General features: G+C 45.4%; 2 protein-coding genes across 3 annotated transcripts; both read right to left on the bottom strand.

Annotated features, from left to right (window-relative positions):
* Positions 1–36: 36 nt before the first annotated feature.
* Positions 37–6,070, bottom strand: cacng8b (calcium channel, voltage-dependent, gamma subunit 8b). Its single transcript, XM_085918215.1, has 5 exons — positions 5,935–6,070; positions 4,927–5,151; positions 3,512–3,595; positions 2,829–2,969; positions 37–2,499 (listed from the first exon to the last, which is right to left on the bottom strand). The coding sequence occupies exons 2-5, from the start codon at positions 5,147–5,149 to the stop codon at positions 1,706–1,708; spliced, it is 1,242 nt and encodes a 413-aa protein (XP_085774341.1). The 5' UTR covers positions 5,150–5,151; positions 5,935–6,070; the 3' UTR covers positions 37–1,705.
* Positions 6,071–14,570: 8,500 nt separating this feature from the next.
* On the bottom strand, positions 14,571–17,688 carry cacng7b (calcium channel, voltage-dependent, gamma subunit 7b). 2 transcript variants are annotated; one of them, XM_085918843.1, is made up of 6 exons: positions 17,493–17,688; positions 17,228–17,314; positions 16,874–17,014; positions 15,714–15,859; positions 14,795–15,023; positions 14,571–14,629 (listed from the first exon to the last, which is right to left on the bottom strand). In XM_085918843.1, the coding sequence occupies exons 1-6, from the start codon at positions 17,686–17,688 to the stop codon at positions 14,571–14,573; spliced, it is 858 nt and encodes a 285-aa protein (XP_085774969.1). The 2 variants fall into 2 exon arrangements, with proteins under 2 accessions (XP_085774969.1, XP_085774968.1); XM_085918842.1 differs by having other exon boundaries at positions 14,571–15,023.

Genomic DNA, 17,688 nt, shown 5'->3' with positions numbered 1-17,688 from the left:
AAGACAGAAGTCAGCATTAATCCAGCAGTATTTTTTTTTATAAATTTCGTGCAATACAGTGTTTGAGTTTATCACACATTTAGATAAACCATAATCAGTTGTCTCTATATATCTACATTTGATTTATATTGCCCACATAAATGCTCTCTGTGCGCACGTTTGTCACTTTTTTTTTCCCGAGAATGTCACCGAAGAAATTCAGAAAGTCTGGAAGCGTCTCCTTTGTTTTTCCGATTTTTTTTTTTTTTTTTAGTTCAGTGGTTGTCACAAGAGTCCGATTTTCAAGAAGGGAAAAAAAGAAGACGAGTGTGTCAGGCCGCTTACATTCTCATCACCTTCGTTCAAGAGAAGAGGAGCAAGGAAGCACAGTGAAAAGAATCTTTGGGGAGGTTCCCATCAATGCTCAGGAAAGGGGGCGGGTCAAAAGGTTCATGAGGGCGGGGCTAATGAGGTAAACCACCAAGTAAGAGTCAGAGTAACAAAAGCTCTTTTTTTTTTTAAGAGGATTTACAAATATATGTATGCATAAATTACAATGTACATTTTCTCCAAACCCACATTTACATGATGCTTGGGTTTTTTTTTGTTATTGAAAATGAAATGTGTCACTTTTCGACTCATAGAAAAGAGATTATTAAATTTTTTTCCTTCCCTTTTTCCATTTGCTTCTGTACATATTTTTTATTTTCTCTCGTTTGAACGCGAGGTTGTCGTTAATGCCCAAAGAACAAACATCTTCAACACGACTAGCGCTACAAGTACTGCTAACACGAATTCCGATGGAAAGAAGACGTACGGAGGCCAAAACCGAGTCGTTATTGTTGCATCTCTTTTGTATCGCTATTATTGGAAGACAATTTACAGTATTCACATTTGGAAAATAAAAATAAAATAAGAATAAAAGTCTTAACTAGTGGCCGGTAAGTTAAAAGAAGTCATTCTCTCCACCAAAGATTTCATGCACACACACACGCTTGACATGGAGGCACGCAGTTCGCCCCTTCCATCTTGGAAGAAAAAAAAAAACTAATCACAGTTAAAGTCAGCAACATGGAAACGTTGGCTTTGGACAACGCAGCGAGCTTGGAACCACTAGGGATGGCAATTCCAAAAACATTTCCGTCATCGATGACAGCAATGATCTGACAGGAGTTTGTTTTGCTTTTTTCGGGATAATTCTTTTGTCAAAAATAAATCAATCAAATAAAATTCGTTCCACAAAGTTGAATTTTGTAGCACTTTTAGCACGCTGTTCCAGAAAGGCCAAACGAGTTGCATGTCGTAGCGTACGCAAGGTAGCCTACGCAAAGCATAAATTCATATTGGGAGGCCAAAAGTATAACTATTAAAAAAAAACAAAAAACGAGACAATCCCGAATCGACACAAATGGATTGTTCTGCCCATCCTCAGAAGCAACGCAAAGAATAATCACAACAACAATCGACGCCAACGCAGGTCTGCTAAATTAGCGCTAATATTGCACATTGCATTTTTGTAGTAGCCCGAGGTTAGTTTGCATGTTGATTGTTAACAAAATAAATCATTTCTAGAACGTGTAGATATCAAAATAGTTTTGTTGTGAGAGTTCATTGTTGTTGTTATCGCTCGCTTATGATCATACTCATCTTTTGACGTATCGGCTGTGCTGGACGACCGCTACTTCCTGCCCCCCCCCAACCTTAACCTTAATCCTAACCCCTTTTTTTACACCGGTGTGGTCTTCCGATTGAGGGTGTTGGAGTTGCTCTCTCTGTCTCCCTTCAGCCTGTCCAGAGTACCCATTCCTCGTTCCCTGTCCACCGTGGACGAAGTGAAGGGGGGCGGTCCGGAGCCCACCGAGTTGGGCATTGGCACGTTGGAGTTGGAGGAGTTGGAAGGGTTGTGGGACTTGAGCGAGGGCAGCGTGCCACTCATCATGCCGCCCCCGCCGCCGTCCTTGGGGAAGCAGTTGTGAAGCTGGTAGAGTGTGGCGCGGTCCACTGTGCCGTACATGGGCGCCAAGCCGCCCAGTTTGGGGTCGCGGGACAGCGTGTAGAGTGAGATGTCGCCTCCGGCCAGCGCCGTGTGAGAACGCGAGTGCGGGTTGGGCAGCGTAGACACGGAGATGGGACCCTGGGAGAGCAGCGCCGACGGGGGCAGGCCGAAGTTCTTCCCCACACCGACGCCCACCGGCGAAGGGTCTCGGGAGCGAGAGGGGTCGGTGGAGCGCGACGAGGAGCGGGAGCGACGGCGGAAGCGGTAGCTGGGGAGTCGCAGCATGGCGTGCGTGGTGCTCTTGAAGATGTCGGTGCGTGAGCGGCAGCGCAGTTCCTTGTTCTTCTCGATGTAAATGTTGACCGCCAGCACGCCCACCATCTCGGCCATGATGAAGGAAAGCCCGCCGAAGTAAAAGGACCAACCGTACGAGTACTGCCACTTCTTGTCCTCGTCCTTCTTGGGGGAGATGTCGCCCAGCGCCGCCGAGATGTACACGATCACGCCGATGATGTTGCTCAGACCTGTAAAGCGCAACCGAACCATCATGCATTGGTTACTGTGCAATTGAGAATTAAAAACCAAATCTTAAAGGTAGTGATGCATAAACGAAGCTTCAAATTTGCTTCATTTGTATTTTTTGACTCCTCTAGATGGCACAAAGTGCTTTCAGCCCAACTTGAACAGAGAGCCATCTCGAGCTATCAAAAAATATACAACTGGTTCAGGAAGCATATTTTGAAGCTTCATTTTCCCCATCACTACCAAGGGGAGGTGCCAATGTGGGAAACATCGCTAAACACTCCCAAAATATGCTTCTAGTCTGCGTATATACTCATAGTCATCATGTTACCTGCAGCCACAAAGAGAATTCCCGCTCCCAGGATGATGTTGCGTTTGCTCCGATAGAAACGGCTAGCAGCAATGCACACGCCTCCTAATAGCAGCAAGATGGCGCTGAGGATGGGGAAGATGTTGGAAGCCCTCACCACGCCTGCAAAGCCGCACATAAACTGCTTAGCAACACACACACAAAAAAACAACCAACAGCTATGTGGCTTGCTTAGCTTTTCAATCTGCTAGCTTAACGCTAATGCTAAAGCAATGTGAACTGATGGACGGATGGACTACGATGGCTTCCTCACATTGAACCCAAGAACATGCACCTTGCTTTCCTTTTCCTCATCCATTTTATTTTCTCAGTATTATCACTCGCAACAACAAAAGAATTAATCATGAGAGTTGAGTTTAGCTGTACGCTAAATGCGTGTGTACACCGAGTACACACAAACACACACATCTAAGACAAGTAGGCCACAGGAGAGAAAATGCCAGCAAAATGCCAACAAGATGCCTGTGCAACATTGTAAACAAGCTTGTGCGTACACGTGCGGCGTATCGCAAAGCACAAACGCATCCCTGCGGGGCGTTTAGCCTCAACTAGGCCGCCCCAGCATCTCCCCTGACTTTTAGTCCACATTGTCACGTGTTGATTCCTTCATTGCGCCAAGAGACAAATCCAGCCGTTTGACTTACGTAGGACGTACTCGGCCCCGTCATGGTCAAAGTCCGCGTCCTCTGGGAAGTGGTTGATCTGAGAACACACTCCTCGCTTCACTCCTGAGATGTGAAAAAGAAAGAAAGTGATGAGCACACACAAGCAGGAAAACAAGAAGTCATAAAGCCAACTGCGACAAAAGGCAGAACAGCGGGCGTCCTCCCGAGAGCCCGATGGACTGACATCAGCGTCAGCGTCTCCTCAGCATACAGATGGAATGTTAGTAAGGCAGGCGTGGGCATGGCGTGGCGTGGGTGTGGCGTGTTAGTAAATACATACAAGCACGTACGCACGATGGTAACACGCTCGCTGATGGATTGTGACATAAGATGGAGTGGTGGGATGAAGACACACAGACGGAGGAGGGACAGATGGACAGACGCGGGACGAGCGGCCGTCTCCCTTTGTCTGTGGCTCGGCAATGTCGCTCTGTGAAAAAGCAGACGGAGGCGCACGTCAGTGGCGTCGCACGATTGACCAAGCGCAGTTGGATTTACAACCGGCACGCCGACTAATTTTTGCTGTCATTGACTTATATAGACATCAAAATTCAATTTGAACTGGGCTGCCAGTGAACAAGTTTTAAAGTGACTTAAAAAATGGCCTGCCATTTTGTTTCCATGTCCCACCTTCAGTAAAGATGCAGAGGACACGAGGAGCGAGCGACATTCGGATATTCCAGAGTGAGCGCAACTGTCATGTATGGGGGGGTGCAATGGAGTCTTGCGGATCTTATCTCTAATTGGCTGCTTGGTTTGGAGAGAGGGGGAGAGTGGGGGGGATTAAGCCACTTCAGTTCATTTCGCTATAGAAAAGCTCTAATCTGTCTCACGAGTAGATAACGGTAACGAGGTAAGCCGTGACATCATCGCAGCAAACGCAGAGGCACCTACCGAAAAAAAAAAAAAAAACCCTGCGAGGAGCATTCAAGCATATCCAAACCGTCTGAATCAGAATTTGAGAGATTCACGATTTCCGACCAGACTGAAAAAGTATGCCACGGAGTACAAGTTTGAAAGCAACTTGAGTGTGTCCATGACTGTTGACGGCATCCCTGCCTACAATGTTGAGCGTTGCCATCGCAGCCCACGACGAGTGCAGACAACCATCTGGTCCCCTTGTCGGGACTGGAGGCGGAACACAAGCTTTTGTTTGGCCACTCCAGTTAAACGATGGCAGCCAGCGCCGGCACCATGATGAATGGATTATTTGTAGGCGGGGCCGGGCTTGATTTGCTATGGTGTAATTAGGGCTTCGATTGTTTGGAATCTTTTCTCGTCACGGCGGCGCGGTCGAGGAGCTTCACGCGTGCTTGGCCCATTCTGATCATCATTAGCGCTATCACAACACTGCGTTGCGCCACAAACAGACTTCTGACGCATCTTGGCCGTACCTTCCAGGCAGCATATCCTCCAGAGTCCCGAGTGGGTGAGAGCCCCGGGGTCCTTCTTGTCCTTGTTATGAGGGTCGTCCTGCGTGACGTTGGCTGTACTGTTGCAGATGAGGGCGCGGGAGTACAGCCAGTAGTCCGTCCCTATGGCCACCGTCATCAGGCCGAAGGCGGCGAACGCCCCCACGGTGGTGAGGAGGATCTGGATCCCCTTCTCACACACCATGCCTTGGAAAACACAAGCAGAGCGTTCTCGGATTTAAAGAGCCACCGTGGACGTGTGGTGATTGCCGTGGATACCGTGAATCAAAAAAAATTACCGTAATCTTACAACACGCTACATTTTCGGTGGTTCCTGTGGTCAAATCATGGCACGTGAGAATTTATATAACCTGAGTGAGCCGCAGTTGATTGAAAAACGCAGCAGTCTTGCAGGTGAGATGATGAGGGGGGAGGGAACGGGGTGAGGTGGGGGTGCAGAGGTGGCACAAAATGATGATGTGTCCTTGGGAGGAGAGCCGGGTGACTCTGCTGACTCGGCTTAACAAGGCAGAAGTGAAGCGAAACATTTGGGCCGGCTCACACCCTGCCCCGTCTACTCCATATTCATAACCCAGCTCCCCTTAGAACTTGGAAGGCAAGACTGGAGAGGAATTCATAAACACATACACACGCAGCAGATCCATCGTCGAGTCCCGTTAAGGCAATAAAAATGCGCTTTCGACCATTTAAATAATTAAAATCCTCACTCTTCCATCTTCCTCTGTGTAACGTACGCGCACTCGGGCACTCAACAATAAGGCACTCTAGGGTGGCTACTAAATTTCGGAATTCACTTTACGGTCTTCAAAAAAAAAATCAAGTCAATCAAAACGGTTTGTAAAGGCAGAATTCCCATCTGGCTCTTGTATGGGATGTTTGGAGATAGCAGGTGTGCCTCGTGTTCTGCCACACGCATCCCTCAAAAAAAAAAAAAGTTCCAATCTAAGAAGAGGCAAAAACTGGACTTACCTGACGGCGAGTTTCTATCCTTCGACTCAATTTTGAAATCTTTCCTTTCCTCGTCAGTGAAGAACGTGCTGCCCCTTCAATCCGGACAGCATCCATCGACTGTTCTCAGCCGCTCCCCGCTCGTTTTCTCTCTCTCTCTCTTTCTCACTCTCTCTCTCTGTCTCTCTCCCTTTCTCTCTTTCACGTTGACTCGCTCTTTGACGCTGTCTTTCTCGCGGGAGCCCCCTGTGCCAGCGGAGGCTGAGTCTTGGACGCCGGTCGCGCTCTCCTTCGATCGCTCCTCCGCTAGCAGGAAGCCGCCACCAAAGGGCCCATCATCGCTGCTCAGCTGCTGTGAACAAAAAAAAAAAAGAATGGATCGTTTCAATATGCAGATGAAATCAGTCAGGGCCTCGTTTCCGATGAAAACGCGCCCACGTCATTTCCTCGTCAATTAGAATTGATCGTCGTGTCAAATTCATCGTAGCATTTGCTGCCTATTTGACACTTTGGCGTGAATAATTAATCAAAAATAAATGAATTGACCTTCTGCCATAAATCGTTTTGCTATTGCAGCTCATTCACTTTCTCACGAAGGGCTTGATTGACTAAGATTTAGAATAGAGGGCGTTAAATTGCGTGCTAACTCACTCCAAGTGATTGGGCTGTTGGCAAGGAGCTTTAAAAAAAAAAAAAAGCCCGCAAAATAAGCACTGAATAAGAGACGAGCGCTAAGTGTTGAAATCTTCCAACACAGTGTGTCATATTTTTTTTTTTTTTAAATCCCCCTCCTTTATTTAAAAGATGAATTTGGTCACCATGAAAGAGGCAAACATGACACCTTGTGACTGGCACATAAAAATGAGAATATTGTTCCAATATGATCAAGTGTCAAGGCCGTTTTTATTGAATCATTTTCCGCATCTTTTGTCTTGGTGCAAAAAGCAAGCGTGGCGTCTCACATGGACTGACACGATGCCAACATTGGAGGCTAAAAAGCGGAATGACTCGAGCGCGACTTGTGCTGCATCTCATCGTGTGAATAGAGTAGCAACGGGGAGGGGGGGGGGGATAGTCCGACCTGACAATGTTACCATGGCAACATTGAATTCCAAAGTCTAGATCAGCATAGAGCTTGAGAAAGGGGGGGAAGGGGGGGTCAAACGAGTGAGAGCAAAAATGGTGAAAAAAAAAACAGGGATGGATGTGTGACATTTGAAGTCATAATAGCGAGTGTGAGTTCATTCCCTATCAATATGTGTGTGTGCGTGTGCGTGTGTGTGTGTGTGTGTGTGTGTGTGTGTGTGTGTGTGTGTGTGTGTGTGTGTGTGTGTGTGACGACTGCGACACAGATGCTCCCGAGCAGCGCATGTGCACTGGATAAAACACGCGACGAGAAGCATCCTGCAGTGTGTTTTTTTTTTCTCTCTCTCTGTGAACCCCCAAAGAAAATGCAAGCATTGGAGACAGTGATGCACAATGAGCAGATATGAAACCAAATTAATATTTGATGACGCAATATGGCACCGTGAGCAAAATAGGTTACATGTGAGCCCCCCACCGCTCCCCCCCTCCCCCTCCTGCCCAGCATCGGATATGCGACGAAAGACTGTCTGTTTCCTACTCGCTGTCGTTGGGAACTGTTGAATCTCATCCGCCAGACGTCCTCCTCGTACTCGTATTATGTAAACCGTCAAGCCATACTGCTGCAGTGTGTCTTAGTTATACATTGCAGCAAACGTCGTGTGTGTATGTGTGTGTGTGCGTATGTGCGTAGGACTGTGACATTCCAACCCTATCAGCATAAAGTCGCTCCCTTAGGTGACTACACATGTCGCTATCTCCCAAAAAGCCATGCATGTGACCTTTCCAATGACCTTACGTATTCCCCTAAGCAAAAGTCCCCTGTGTGGAAGATCCTAATTGCCATTTAATTATCAGCGTTTCCCATTTCCTTCCAATAATTAACCGAGAGTGGCGCCCCGAGTGAGAGCAGGAGAGCGTGAAAGGACGAGAGGGCGAAATTAAAAAAAAAAAATTATCAGAAGAAAATGCGATATAGGTGCACCACAAAAAAAAAAAAGCCAAAGAAAAAGCGAGTTAGCCTCCCTCCACACTGCAGTCCTTTTGGGCCAATCAGCTTTGAAGAAGCCACGTTTGTTATCTACACTGTCCTAAGTTTGTTTACAGCTTTGGGCAGAATATAAAGAAAGCTCTAGGCCAGACGGAGTCCAATTAGCTTCAGTTCTGAAAAAGGCCAAGAGCGCTACGCTCTTGAAAGGCCAACAGGGACATCATCAAGAAGTGCACAGCTCAGGAGAACCTTCAGCAGTAATCAGACCCACCTGTCCCACTCATCGACAGAACGGCGTGCTTAGCTTTGACAATCCAAACGAACGCTACGGTGCAACAATCCATCCCGTTTGAATTCTGTAGCATCTGCAGCATTAGCCGTCCATTGTGTGCATCAACAAACCGAGCGGCTGCGTGTTTAATTCAGAATAAAATGTTAGCAGGTTAATACTCATAGAGATACGCAACATCGGGCAATCCAACACAAGCCAACTGAGGAGAATACCTGGACGAGACACGAGCTGCTAAGGCAAACCCAACAAGTGTGACATAACGTGAAGAAAATGATCATGACATAAACAAATACTAAAAGCGTCAAGCACAATGGGAAGTGTAAACTATAAAGTACAAACAAAATATGAGTTTGTAAAAAAAAAAAATACAATGACAAAACGTACAGTTCATTGCATTTTGAGTTTCTCAAGGATTGGACCTCATTCAATGAGGCGGCTGTCACTCAAACTGCACCAGGTGAGTCCGCAATCTCTCGTGAGCAAAAAAACACGGAGCAAAAAGGCACAAGGCGTTCTTGGGCGAGCTGCTTTTTAAAAATAGTGTCATGTGAATTTTTCATAGCTGAAGATAATGTTCCTAAAGAGGCGCTGTGGAAGCTCACTCGAGGGATGGGAGGATTACAGGTTCAAGTCCCGCAATAAATGCAAGTATGGAAATTGGCTCTGGCTGATGAGAGGCAAAATGCATGTGTGTGTTGTCTGATAAAAACGTTTTCATGACACGGGTGCGCAAATATCTACCGGTGGGGTCACACCAACTCAGGTAGATCAGCACCGGCGTGAGCAAACACACACAAACACAAAGTCGGAAAGCAGCAGCACTGTCAAATGTGATGACAATTGAATGGTAAAATAGGTCATTTTTAAAAGGCGCTCGGGTGTCTACCTCCGCCCGCATGTGACCTCGTCCCCGCTTGTCTTGCCCGAGGAGATGGTGACACTAACACCTTGGTCTAAGAGGCTCCCAAAATAGTTCCTTTTGGATGACCGGACACTCATATGCATAAATATGCACGTGGGAAGCGCATTCATGCTAAAAAGCTCTCGAAGATGAGATCGCTGTTAGGCTTTCGTAGACATGAATGTGCTTTGAGGGATAACAGAAGAGATTTTTTTTTTAGAGTCGAAATGTTCACTGTTAAAATCCTTTTTTAGTCATTAATATTTGTCATGAGACGGTGACATGCAACTTGAGCTAAAATGAAAAGAAGCTTTTCAGTCACACATTTTCAAATAAGAGTCACATATCTAAATAAAGTAAATAAATAAATAGAGTATATAAATGAAGTAATAGTACAAATAATCAACTTCCTGAGATGCTAGCTTGTCATTTTTAGCTTTGGCTGTTAGCATCTGTCATTAAGTGCAGGACTTTCATTCATCTGAAATGGTTCATTAAAAAGAAAGTGGCAAAAAATGGAAGTCTGATACTATATGGCAAGAAAAATAGCTATTTTTAAAATGTTTTTGGCATCTGCAAGTAAACTTAAATGTACATAAAATCAGCATCAGTGCATTTCTTATGCAAATGAGCCACTGCTAACTGTGCCCCCTTTTCCTCTGCCGACACGACCATATGACGTGTGCGTCCATGTTTACGTTCCATGAAAGCCGCACGACTTCAAAGCTCCGCCTAGTCTCATTTTGTTTCTCTGCGTCAGTCCATAAGAATCATTCTCATTTGATTTCAAGCTCAGGTTTCACTTGTAACATAGGACAGTGTGCATTTCCCTAGCCACCATTTGTGGAAAAATACGCTAAAGTTGGCGCATCATGCATCCAGAAGGTGGGGTCACACGATTTGAATCACAGCAGGTGCTGATGGACGCCATCATGGTTTCATTTATCCTGCTCCACTACATTAATGAGAGTATACAGACAACATATAGCCGCAGCTTCTGTTTTTTTTCCTCTCTCCCTGAATGCTGCAGTGCACACCTTCCTCTCTGCACGTGCTTTCATGAAAACTACATGATGAATCGGTGCAAACGGCGGAGACTTTTTTTTTTTTTCTTATTGGACAAACATGCCTCAGATGAACATCATGTGGGTCATCGTCAACATGACGCCCTGCGGGGGAGGGGTTGGGGTGTGTGCGCGTGCGCGTGTGTGTTAGGGGGGGGGGTCTATGTGCACATATAGCCGCGTGCCAAGATAGTGTATAGTGATGCAGACTGCGGTGCATTCATTAACAGATCAGCCACACACACACGCGCATCATCGCCCAGCCTGCACAGGCTACTCGTGTGTGTATGTGTGTGTGTGTGTGTGTGTGTGTGTGTGTGTGTGTGTGTGTGTGTGTGTGTGTGTGTGTGTGTGTGTGTGTGTGGATGCGGGGGGCAAAATGGACGCCTGGCAGCCCACACAAATCACATTGAGACCTCTACAAATTGTCGATTGTGGCACAGATGCAAAATGTTAAAGACATTAGTTCACATGGATGTAAGCAGGGAGGGAGGAAGGTAGACGACGGGGAAAGGAGGGAGGGGCGGGGGGGGGGGGGCGATAGGGCTACCAATGAGCTATTATGAGGACGTCATTTACATAATAGACGCTGCTAATTATAGTCCCAGCGCTATAGTAAATAGTCCCCAAATGATGTCATCGGGCATGTTTTTCCTACTCTGGCCACGACGGGCTAAGTTGGAGCGAGCGCGTCAACGTGCAAGTGGAAGAGCTGCAGAGCAATCGGCAATCGAAAGCAAATCATACGCAAACACGCATAAATGGAAAATTTACAAAAACACACGTTGCCATCGGAATGGCTGAAAAGCTTGCAGGAGGGATGAAGGCTTACCTGCAGGATGCTGCGGGATGTCAGCGCTCCTCTCGGCGCGTACGTCGCACACCACAAGAGGATGGGAGGAGATGATGATGATGATGATGGTGATGATGATGATGATGGCGGTGGTGGTACATGGGGAGGGGTCATAGAGGGGGGCGTGGATACCGATCAGATGCAACTGGGTCATAAAACAAAAGGTGCAAGGTCAGATCATTAGGAAGTCCATTCAAATATCATTTGAGAGCAAGCAGACAGATGAGGGGAGGGAAAAAGGTGTGTGTGTGTGTGTGTGTGTGTGTGGGGGGGGTGTCAAGCTACACGTCATTGACTGAGCACGGATGCTGCATGTCATAGAAACGGACTCCAAATATTTTTGTAGCAGAATCCAAATTGCTGCCCGTCGTTTTCAATGCATCAGTGGTTCGATGAATTTCTCCCACCAAGAAAGAAACAAATCTAAAAAAAAAAATATCCTAATCAACAGAAGAAAATATTTTTTTCAAACAAAACTTCTAAAACAAACACAATTTTTTTAAATAAATAAAACAAAAAAGAGAAAAAAAATCCTCTTAATAGCAATACAAATGCATGGATGTCTAGTTGCTGACTTGCATGAGCAGCTGTCTTCCTTTCCGCGGGTGCGTGACAGTCAATACTGATATATCAGAACAGGCCAACTTTATCGGTCATGGCTATCGTAAGCATTCACTTAATGACTTCAGTGCTGTTGGTGGTGGAAGCTGAATTATGTCACCCCTGTGAGCTTCAAAAAAAAAAAAAAAAAAAAAGATAATGCAGCCACTTGCTGAGCTGCTGCAGGACACACACACACACGCACACACAAACACGCACATGGACGCACAAAACAGTTAGGTTGCACAAAACCCAGCAGACAATGACCTTCAATAGCTTTAAAATGCGTGAACACACACACACATAACAACACACACACACACTGGAAGCCACAGTGAGCTAATTCGGAGTGACAGCTCTTTCATGCAGTAATGGCGATGGTGAAAAGAGAGCTCCACTCAGCACACTGCACAAACACACACACACACACACAAATACAAGTAAAAAAAGGAGGCAAGTCACAATCCCATGCAAAAGAAAAGGGTACACTAATACGTAAAAAAAAGGAGTCAAGTCACAAAATAGCTTATTTGTTTGTCTTTCACACAAAACATGCAACAGTGGTGGGGAATGTTTCAAATTGAAACAGAATTGAAATGTTTGAAAACAAAGCAGTCAAAGTTAAATACAACTGGACTGTTCTAAAATGGACTAAAGTCAATATGAACTTTTTTCCTCCGTACAAGATTTGAAATATTTTCCAACCAAATTATGTAAATGCTGAAAACGTTTTCTGTGATATTCTACAAAGTTTTTTTCCAAAACGCTGACATAGCAAACTTAAGTCCAGTTTTCGAGTGACGGCCACACATGCCAACACGTGCTGACAAAAAGAAGGCACACACGCAACATCTGATCAATTTCGGCCCGAGGCTGCGTTCTTGTCACGGCCGCAGTGCGCACATTGTCACATTGTCTGACTGTCTGATACAACAGCGCCAAAAATGCCTCGCAGTGAAATCGATATCAAAAGTCTACCCACCCGTTTTTTATGACCTGAAAAGTAAAAAAAAATATCCTAACTTCTTTTTGAGAGCAAAAGTAAAGAAGAAACGAGTGAATTAATGTGGTTGCATAAGTGTGCACACCCTCTCAGAATGCTTGTGTTTTCAAATGATTGTTTTTGAAATGTTTGGATTTTTTTCAGAAGAATTTCAGAAGGCACACCAAGATTAAAGATTTATTGATGTTCAGCTGCAGAAGGTGTCACCACTCCCCTTTTCACTCATGTAACATTGGCATTGTACAGCATCAGGTAGGCCATAAGAGCATTTTTTTACGTTGAGAAGACAATGCAGAAGCAAGCACAGCTACAGTTTTTTTTTTATAGAATGTCTGGAAAGGAAAGTAGCAGGGAAAAATACAGGATTTTAAGAGGCACTGAATGGTGAGCACATGTTTTGAGACCTTAAAAATGAAAATGGATTTGTACAGGAGGTAAGATGTCAGATCAAATCCACAAGCAGAATGATGACAGTGGAGTTTTGAGCGGGAAGAGATGAGAGCTGAATTTGGTCGAGTGTGTAACCGCATGCATGAAAAAATCCGGAACACTTAGCTGAAAGTTTTCTTGATAATGATAGCTGTCCGTTTATAAATATTTTTTTCCTCCATATTACGACACATCTGTTGTCTTTCAATCACATCACAGTGATAATAAAAGCAACTCGTTTCAGAGAAACTATCAAACTTTTGTAAACAAACAAACAAACAAACAAACAAACAAACAAACAAACAAACAAACAAACAATAACACAAAACTGAAAATTCAATTCAATTCTACCAGGAACACTAAAAAACAATTTATGGTTCTCAGTCTTCTCAGAGTTTTCCACTTTGACATAAAATAAAAGAACAGGTTCCAGCTGTGCATATCGTAAAGTTCTCTTCTTGGTGAGTTCTAAAGGAGGTGTTTTGTTCTTTTTGCTACATGCTTTATGAATATGATGATAATGATGATTGAGAAGGCGTCTACCCTGTGTTTCCATTTGTGCTGATGACTGGCAGAGCGAGTGGCGCTTCCATTTCTCCTCTCACCAGAATCAGAATCAAGCAAGATTGACTCAAAACAATGCAAAATGGAATTAGCAGAAAATGTTGATGAATTCAATGAAAAGCTCTTGAAATGGGCCATGAAAGAATATCTGCAATATTGGCTTGCAGCAGTGTGTTGCTAGCGACAAAGCAAGGTCAGGTGCAATGCACCAAGTTGCCAGTAGAGGGGGTAAACCATCAGTATCAGCATTTGGCGTTTCATCCTTCAACTTATGCGCAGTAGCACACTTGACTGAGGTGTAAAATGTCTGGGGGAAAGACGCCACATGATTTCTAAAGCATTGAGAGCATGTTGATGACGTCATCGCCAGCCTATTGCAGAAGGCAAAAGCATCAGTCCACCTTTGTCTTTTTCTTGTGTCCCGTTCTGATCTATAGATTATGAATTCCAATGTGCAAGTCTATGTACAAGAACTTCAATAAATATACAAAACATAAAATCGATGATATTTAGAACGGTAATCCGCTAGCATTCAACATTCACGCATGATGTCCACCGTCTACCGACTTGTTGACTAACTGGCAAAATAATGCTACACGCCGCAACGGAAGTGTGACTGATAATTAAATCACATTCCAATTTTGTAGAAAGGTACGCACGGCGTCCACGAATCGCTACATATAAAAGTTTGTGCGTCCGTGATCGTCCAGAATATAATTCCCCACGCTAATAACATGCTCAACTTTTCCCTTCTCCTGATAATTTGGACGCTTTGTACAAAAGTTGAGTCATCTTGTTCTTACGTCCTTGCGTCGCACTTCTTTTCATCCAGGCTGGACGTTTGCTCTAAATGACAAAAAGGAGTCTATGCCTTTTCCTAACAGGGGGAGGCGCTCATGTGCATGTGCGTGTGGTAGTGAGGGGGGGGCACAGGCGGGGGCGGCATACCCATGGACAGGGCCTGACCTTGGGGATGCGGTGAATGCGACCTGGGCAGGCTGTGTGTGGGGTACCCGACAGAGGGCGGGGGATTTGGGTAGCTCCCCCCGGAAGAGGACCCGGATGCAGGCGGGTTGCCGTGACACCCCTTTCCCTGGCTTTTGGGCGGGGGTGGCGGCGGCTGGTTGAGCTGGATGGAGATGTCGCTGGAGGCCTCCGACGTGCTGCGGCCTCGCTTGGGCGGCGGCCAGGACGACTCCGGGTGGAGGAACTGGCCGCTGTAGTCGCTGCTGTCGGACAAGCGGGGGCGGTAGAGCGCCGGGTGGGGGCGGTACATCTCTTCCTCGGCGTAGCGCTTCATGAACAGGTAGACGGACAGCACACCTGCGCCCTAAGCACCCGGAAGCAGACGTTAATGTACACAGGAGGCGGGTGGAATTTTAATGCTCTTCTTTATGTGGGCAGAAAACAAAAGTGCCACTGAAACATTACTATTGCGTCATATTTTATTGATTCGGATACTTTGAATGTGCCCGGGCTGTAAATCCTCCAATTACAGTGTTGGTTTGCCCCCTAGTGGGTTAGTTGATACATTGCAGCTTTAAACATTCAAACCGTTCATACCTTAACTAAAAAAGGTATCATTTTTTAATCAGCCCCTATTTTGACTCTTGTACGTTATGCTGGTGTTCCTAATGTTGTGGCTTGTTGTTGCACATTAAAACAAAACAGCTCTCCAAATGTAATTGCCAACAAGCACTCATCTGCTTTGTGCATGTTTTATGACTTTGTGACAGAAGACGGTGGTTGATGCAGCAAATGTGATTGAAAAGGAAAGCAAGTGAGCAGCGGGAGTTGAGAAGGACGACACCACTAAACTGCACTGCACACTGCAGCAAAACAGTGATGCGGATAAAGGGAGGAGTGGAGGGAGGGACGGAAATCGCAGGACGCAAGAACAAAGAAGGCACATGAAACTGCACCAAGCGCATACAATGGACAAAGATACCGATACCAAGTACTGATACCACAAGTCTTTTTGACAAAATGATGATATTTCTATCAATCTTGTGAGACTGACCTCTTTGAGCAGGAAGGAGGAGGCGGCAAAGGCGAAGGACCATCCGTAGTGATAGTTGAAGAACTGCTCAGGTTCTCTGGGCCGGTTCATCACCTCATCATTGATGCTAGAGATGTAGAGCACCAGACCCACCACCAGGCTCAGGCCTGCACGTGGGAACCACAACAACAACCCCAGATAGTAAGACACAAAGATGAGACCTGTTTGAAAAGTGACTTTGGTTTTCATAAGCAAGTGACGAGAGGCTGGGGGCATCTCATGCAACATTCAATGTGTTCTTCCAGGAGAGGCGACGTATGTCCGATGTCGACTATTCAATATTCATAGAAAGATGCATACTGTCATCGTGAGTAATCTCAGGCTGCATTGCAATATTTAAAGACTTTGCAGATCCCTCTTAGTTTTTACATATAGTTTAACTTTTTAGCTGGAAAATGAGCAACACACACAAACAAATGTGTTATTGCAGCCATTTTTAGATAAACTTAAAATGCATTCCAATTTGAAAGGGGAAAAATTGGACTTCCATAATCTGAGCAAAGGGCAGCATGGAGATCAGAAAATAGAAGTGCTCCAAGAATGGAGCTTTGTGGAACACCGCGAGTGATCATTGTTCGCTGATGAGAGAAGTTAAAAAAAAAATCAATTGAATTAAAAAAAAACTTGATTTGCAAATGAGCCATGATATGACATAACAACGATGATTGCCCCCACTCATCCTTTTTATCAGCGAGGCCTGAGATGCAGTTTGATGTAACTGTGAGCACCGCAGTGCCGCAACACATCAAGTGGAGCTCAAGAGCTGCAATCTGCCACCATTCGGTGCACTGCCAACAGGAAGCAAGTGAGCCCGTGACCGCCACCTGCCGTTCAAGCGGTTGAACTACAATAATGCAGAAAAATCACATGACTCAACTGTACTGTATTGGGAACAAGTAGGTAAGGAGTAAGTAACGTCATTGTCACTGTGGATTTCTTTGTTTGTGTGCATAATTACAATCAGGATTTTTTTTGTCACAATCATTCCAAAAAATCCCAAGCTAAAATTTTGAATTTTATTGCCTTAAACTCAAACCAAGTGAGGACTTGTGACCCTGCAAATACTTTGGCAAACAAATCGATTGATAATGTTGAAGGGCAGGGATGGATGTGAACGGTACCTGAGAGGATGAAGAAGATTCCTGAGACAAAAGCCAGGATGGTGCGCTGAGGCTGGATGTGTCCGATGTTGCTGATGACAAAGGCGGTGAAGACGAAGAGCAGCGACACCATCGGGAAAGGCGTCGCTGTGCGCACCATCTCTGTGGAGGTACCAAAGCATGAATGTGCTTTCATTCGATATTTTGGATGTCCAACTTAAGATCGTAGTAGCTAATAGTGAAAAACAACAACGTTGAATTGAATTCCTCGAGAGGACGTCTGTTCTAAGAGCAGTACTTGCAATCCGCCAGCAGGAGGCCTTACAACTTCAAATGTACAATGTTTTTTTTTTTTTTTTTTTTTACTGTACTCACTAAGAATGTTTGCAGTGTTTTCAGTGGTGATCTCAATCTCAGGTTCAGTGAAGTACTCTGATGCAACACATCTCCCGTTTTCAGCTCCTAAAAGTACATAGACATTTTTTTTTATTAGTCATAAAATAAGAAAACACCTAGTGTTCATCTTCTGGGGCAAACAGAACTTTTTTTTAAACTGAATTTAAAGATGGGGGTGTAGACTTTTTATATTTATATGTCCATTTTTGGTGGCGTGCAATGGACTTCAACGTGCCATCCCTACCGGCCACGAAGCAGACCCTCCAGAGGCCCGAATGCAGAGCCATCTTGACCTCCATGCTCTGGTTGTGCTGCAGGATGACGCCCTCCACCATGATGAGCCAGTAGTCGGTGGACACGGCCACCCCTACCAGCAGCAGCCCGCAGGCCCCGAACACTGTGGACAGGATGGTCAACGCACGGCTGCTGCACGAGCTCAT

Source organism: Syngnathus leptorhynchus, chromosome 8 (genome assembly GCF_054491065.1).
Source record: "Syngnathus leptorhynchus isolate UIUO chromosome 8, UIUO_Slep, whole genome shotgun sequence".
NCBI classification, from domain to species: domain Eukaryota; kingdom Metazoa; phylum Chordata; class Actinopteri; order Syngnathiformes; family Syngnathidae; genus Syngnathus; species Syngnathus leptorhynchus.
Note: the sequence above shows the minus strand (reverse complement) of the source record. Positions and strands in the feature narration are given on the sequence as shown.

Excerpts from the sequence above, each read along its gene's own strand:
- cacng8b (XM_085918215.1), bottom strand. The coding sequence starts at position 5,149 with ATGGTGTGTGAGAAGGGGATCCAGATCCTCCTCACCACCGTGGGGGCG. Across the intron at positions 3,596-4,926 it reads GAGGATATGCTGCCTGGAAG|GAGTGAAGCGAGGAGTGTGT; the intron begins GTACGGCCAAGA and ends TTCACATCTCAG. Across the intron at positions 2,500-2,828 it reads AATTCTCTTTGTGGCTGCAG|GTCTGAGCAACATCATCGGC; the intron begins GTAACATGATGA and ends TGCGCTTTACAG.
- cacng7b (XM_085918842.1), bottom strand. The coding sequence starts at position 17,688 with ATGAGCTCGTGCAGCAGCCGTGCGTTGACCATCCTGTCCACAGTGTTC. Across the intron at positions 17,315-17,492 it reads GAGGGTCTGCTTCGTGGCCG|GAGCTGAAAACGGGAGATGT; the intron begins GTAGGGATGGCA and ends ATGTACTTTTAG. Across the intron at positions 15,024-15,713 it reads CCTCCTTCCTGCTCAAAGAG|GGCGCAGGTGTGCTGTCCGT; the intron begins GTCAGTCTCACA and ends CCGGGTGCTTAG.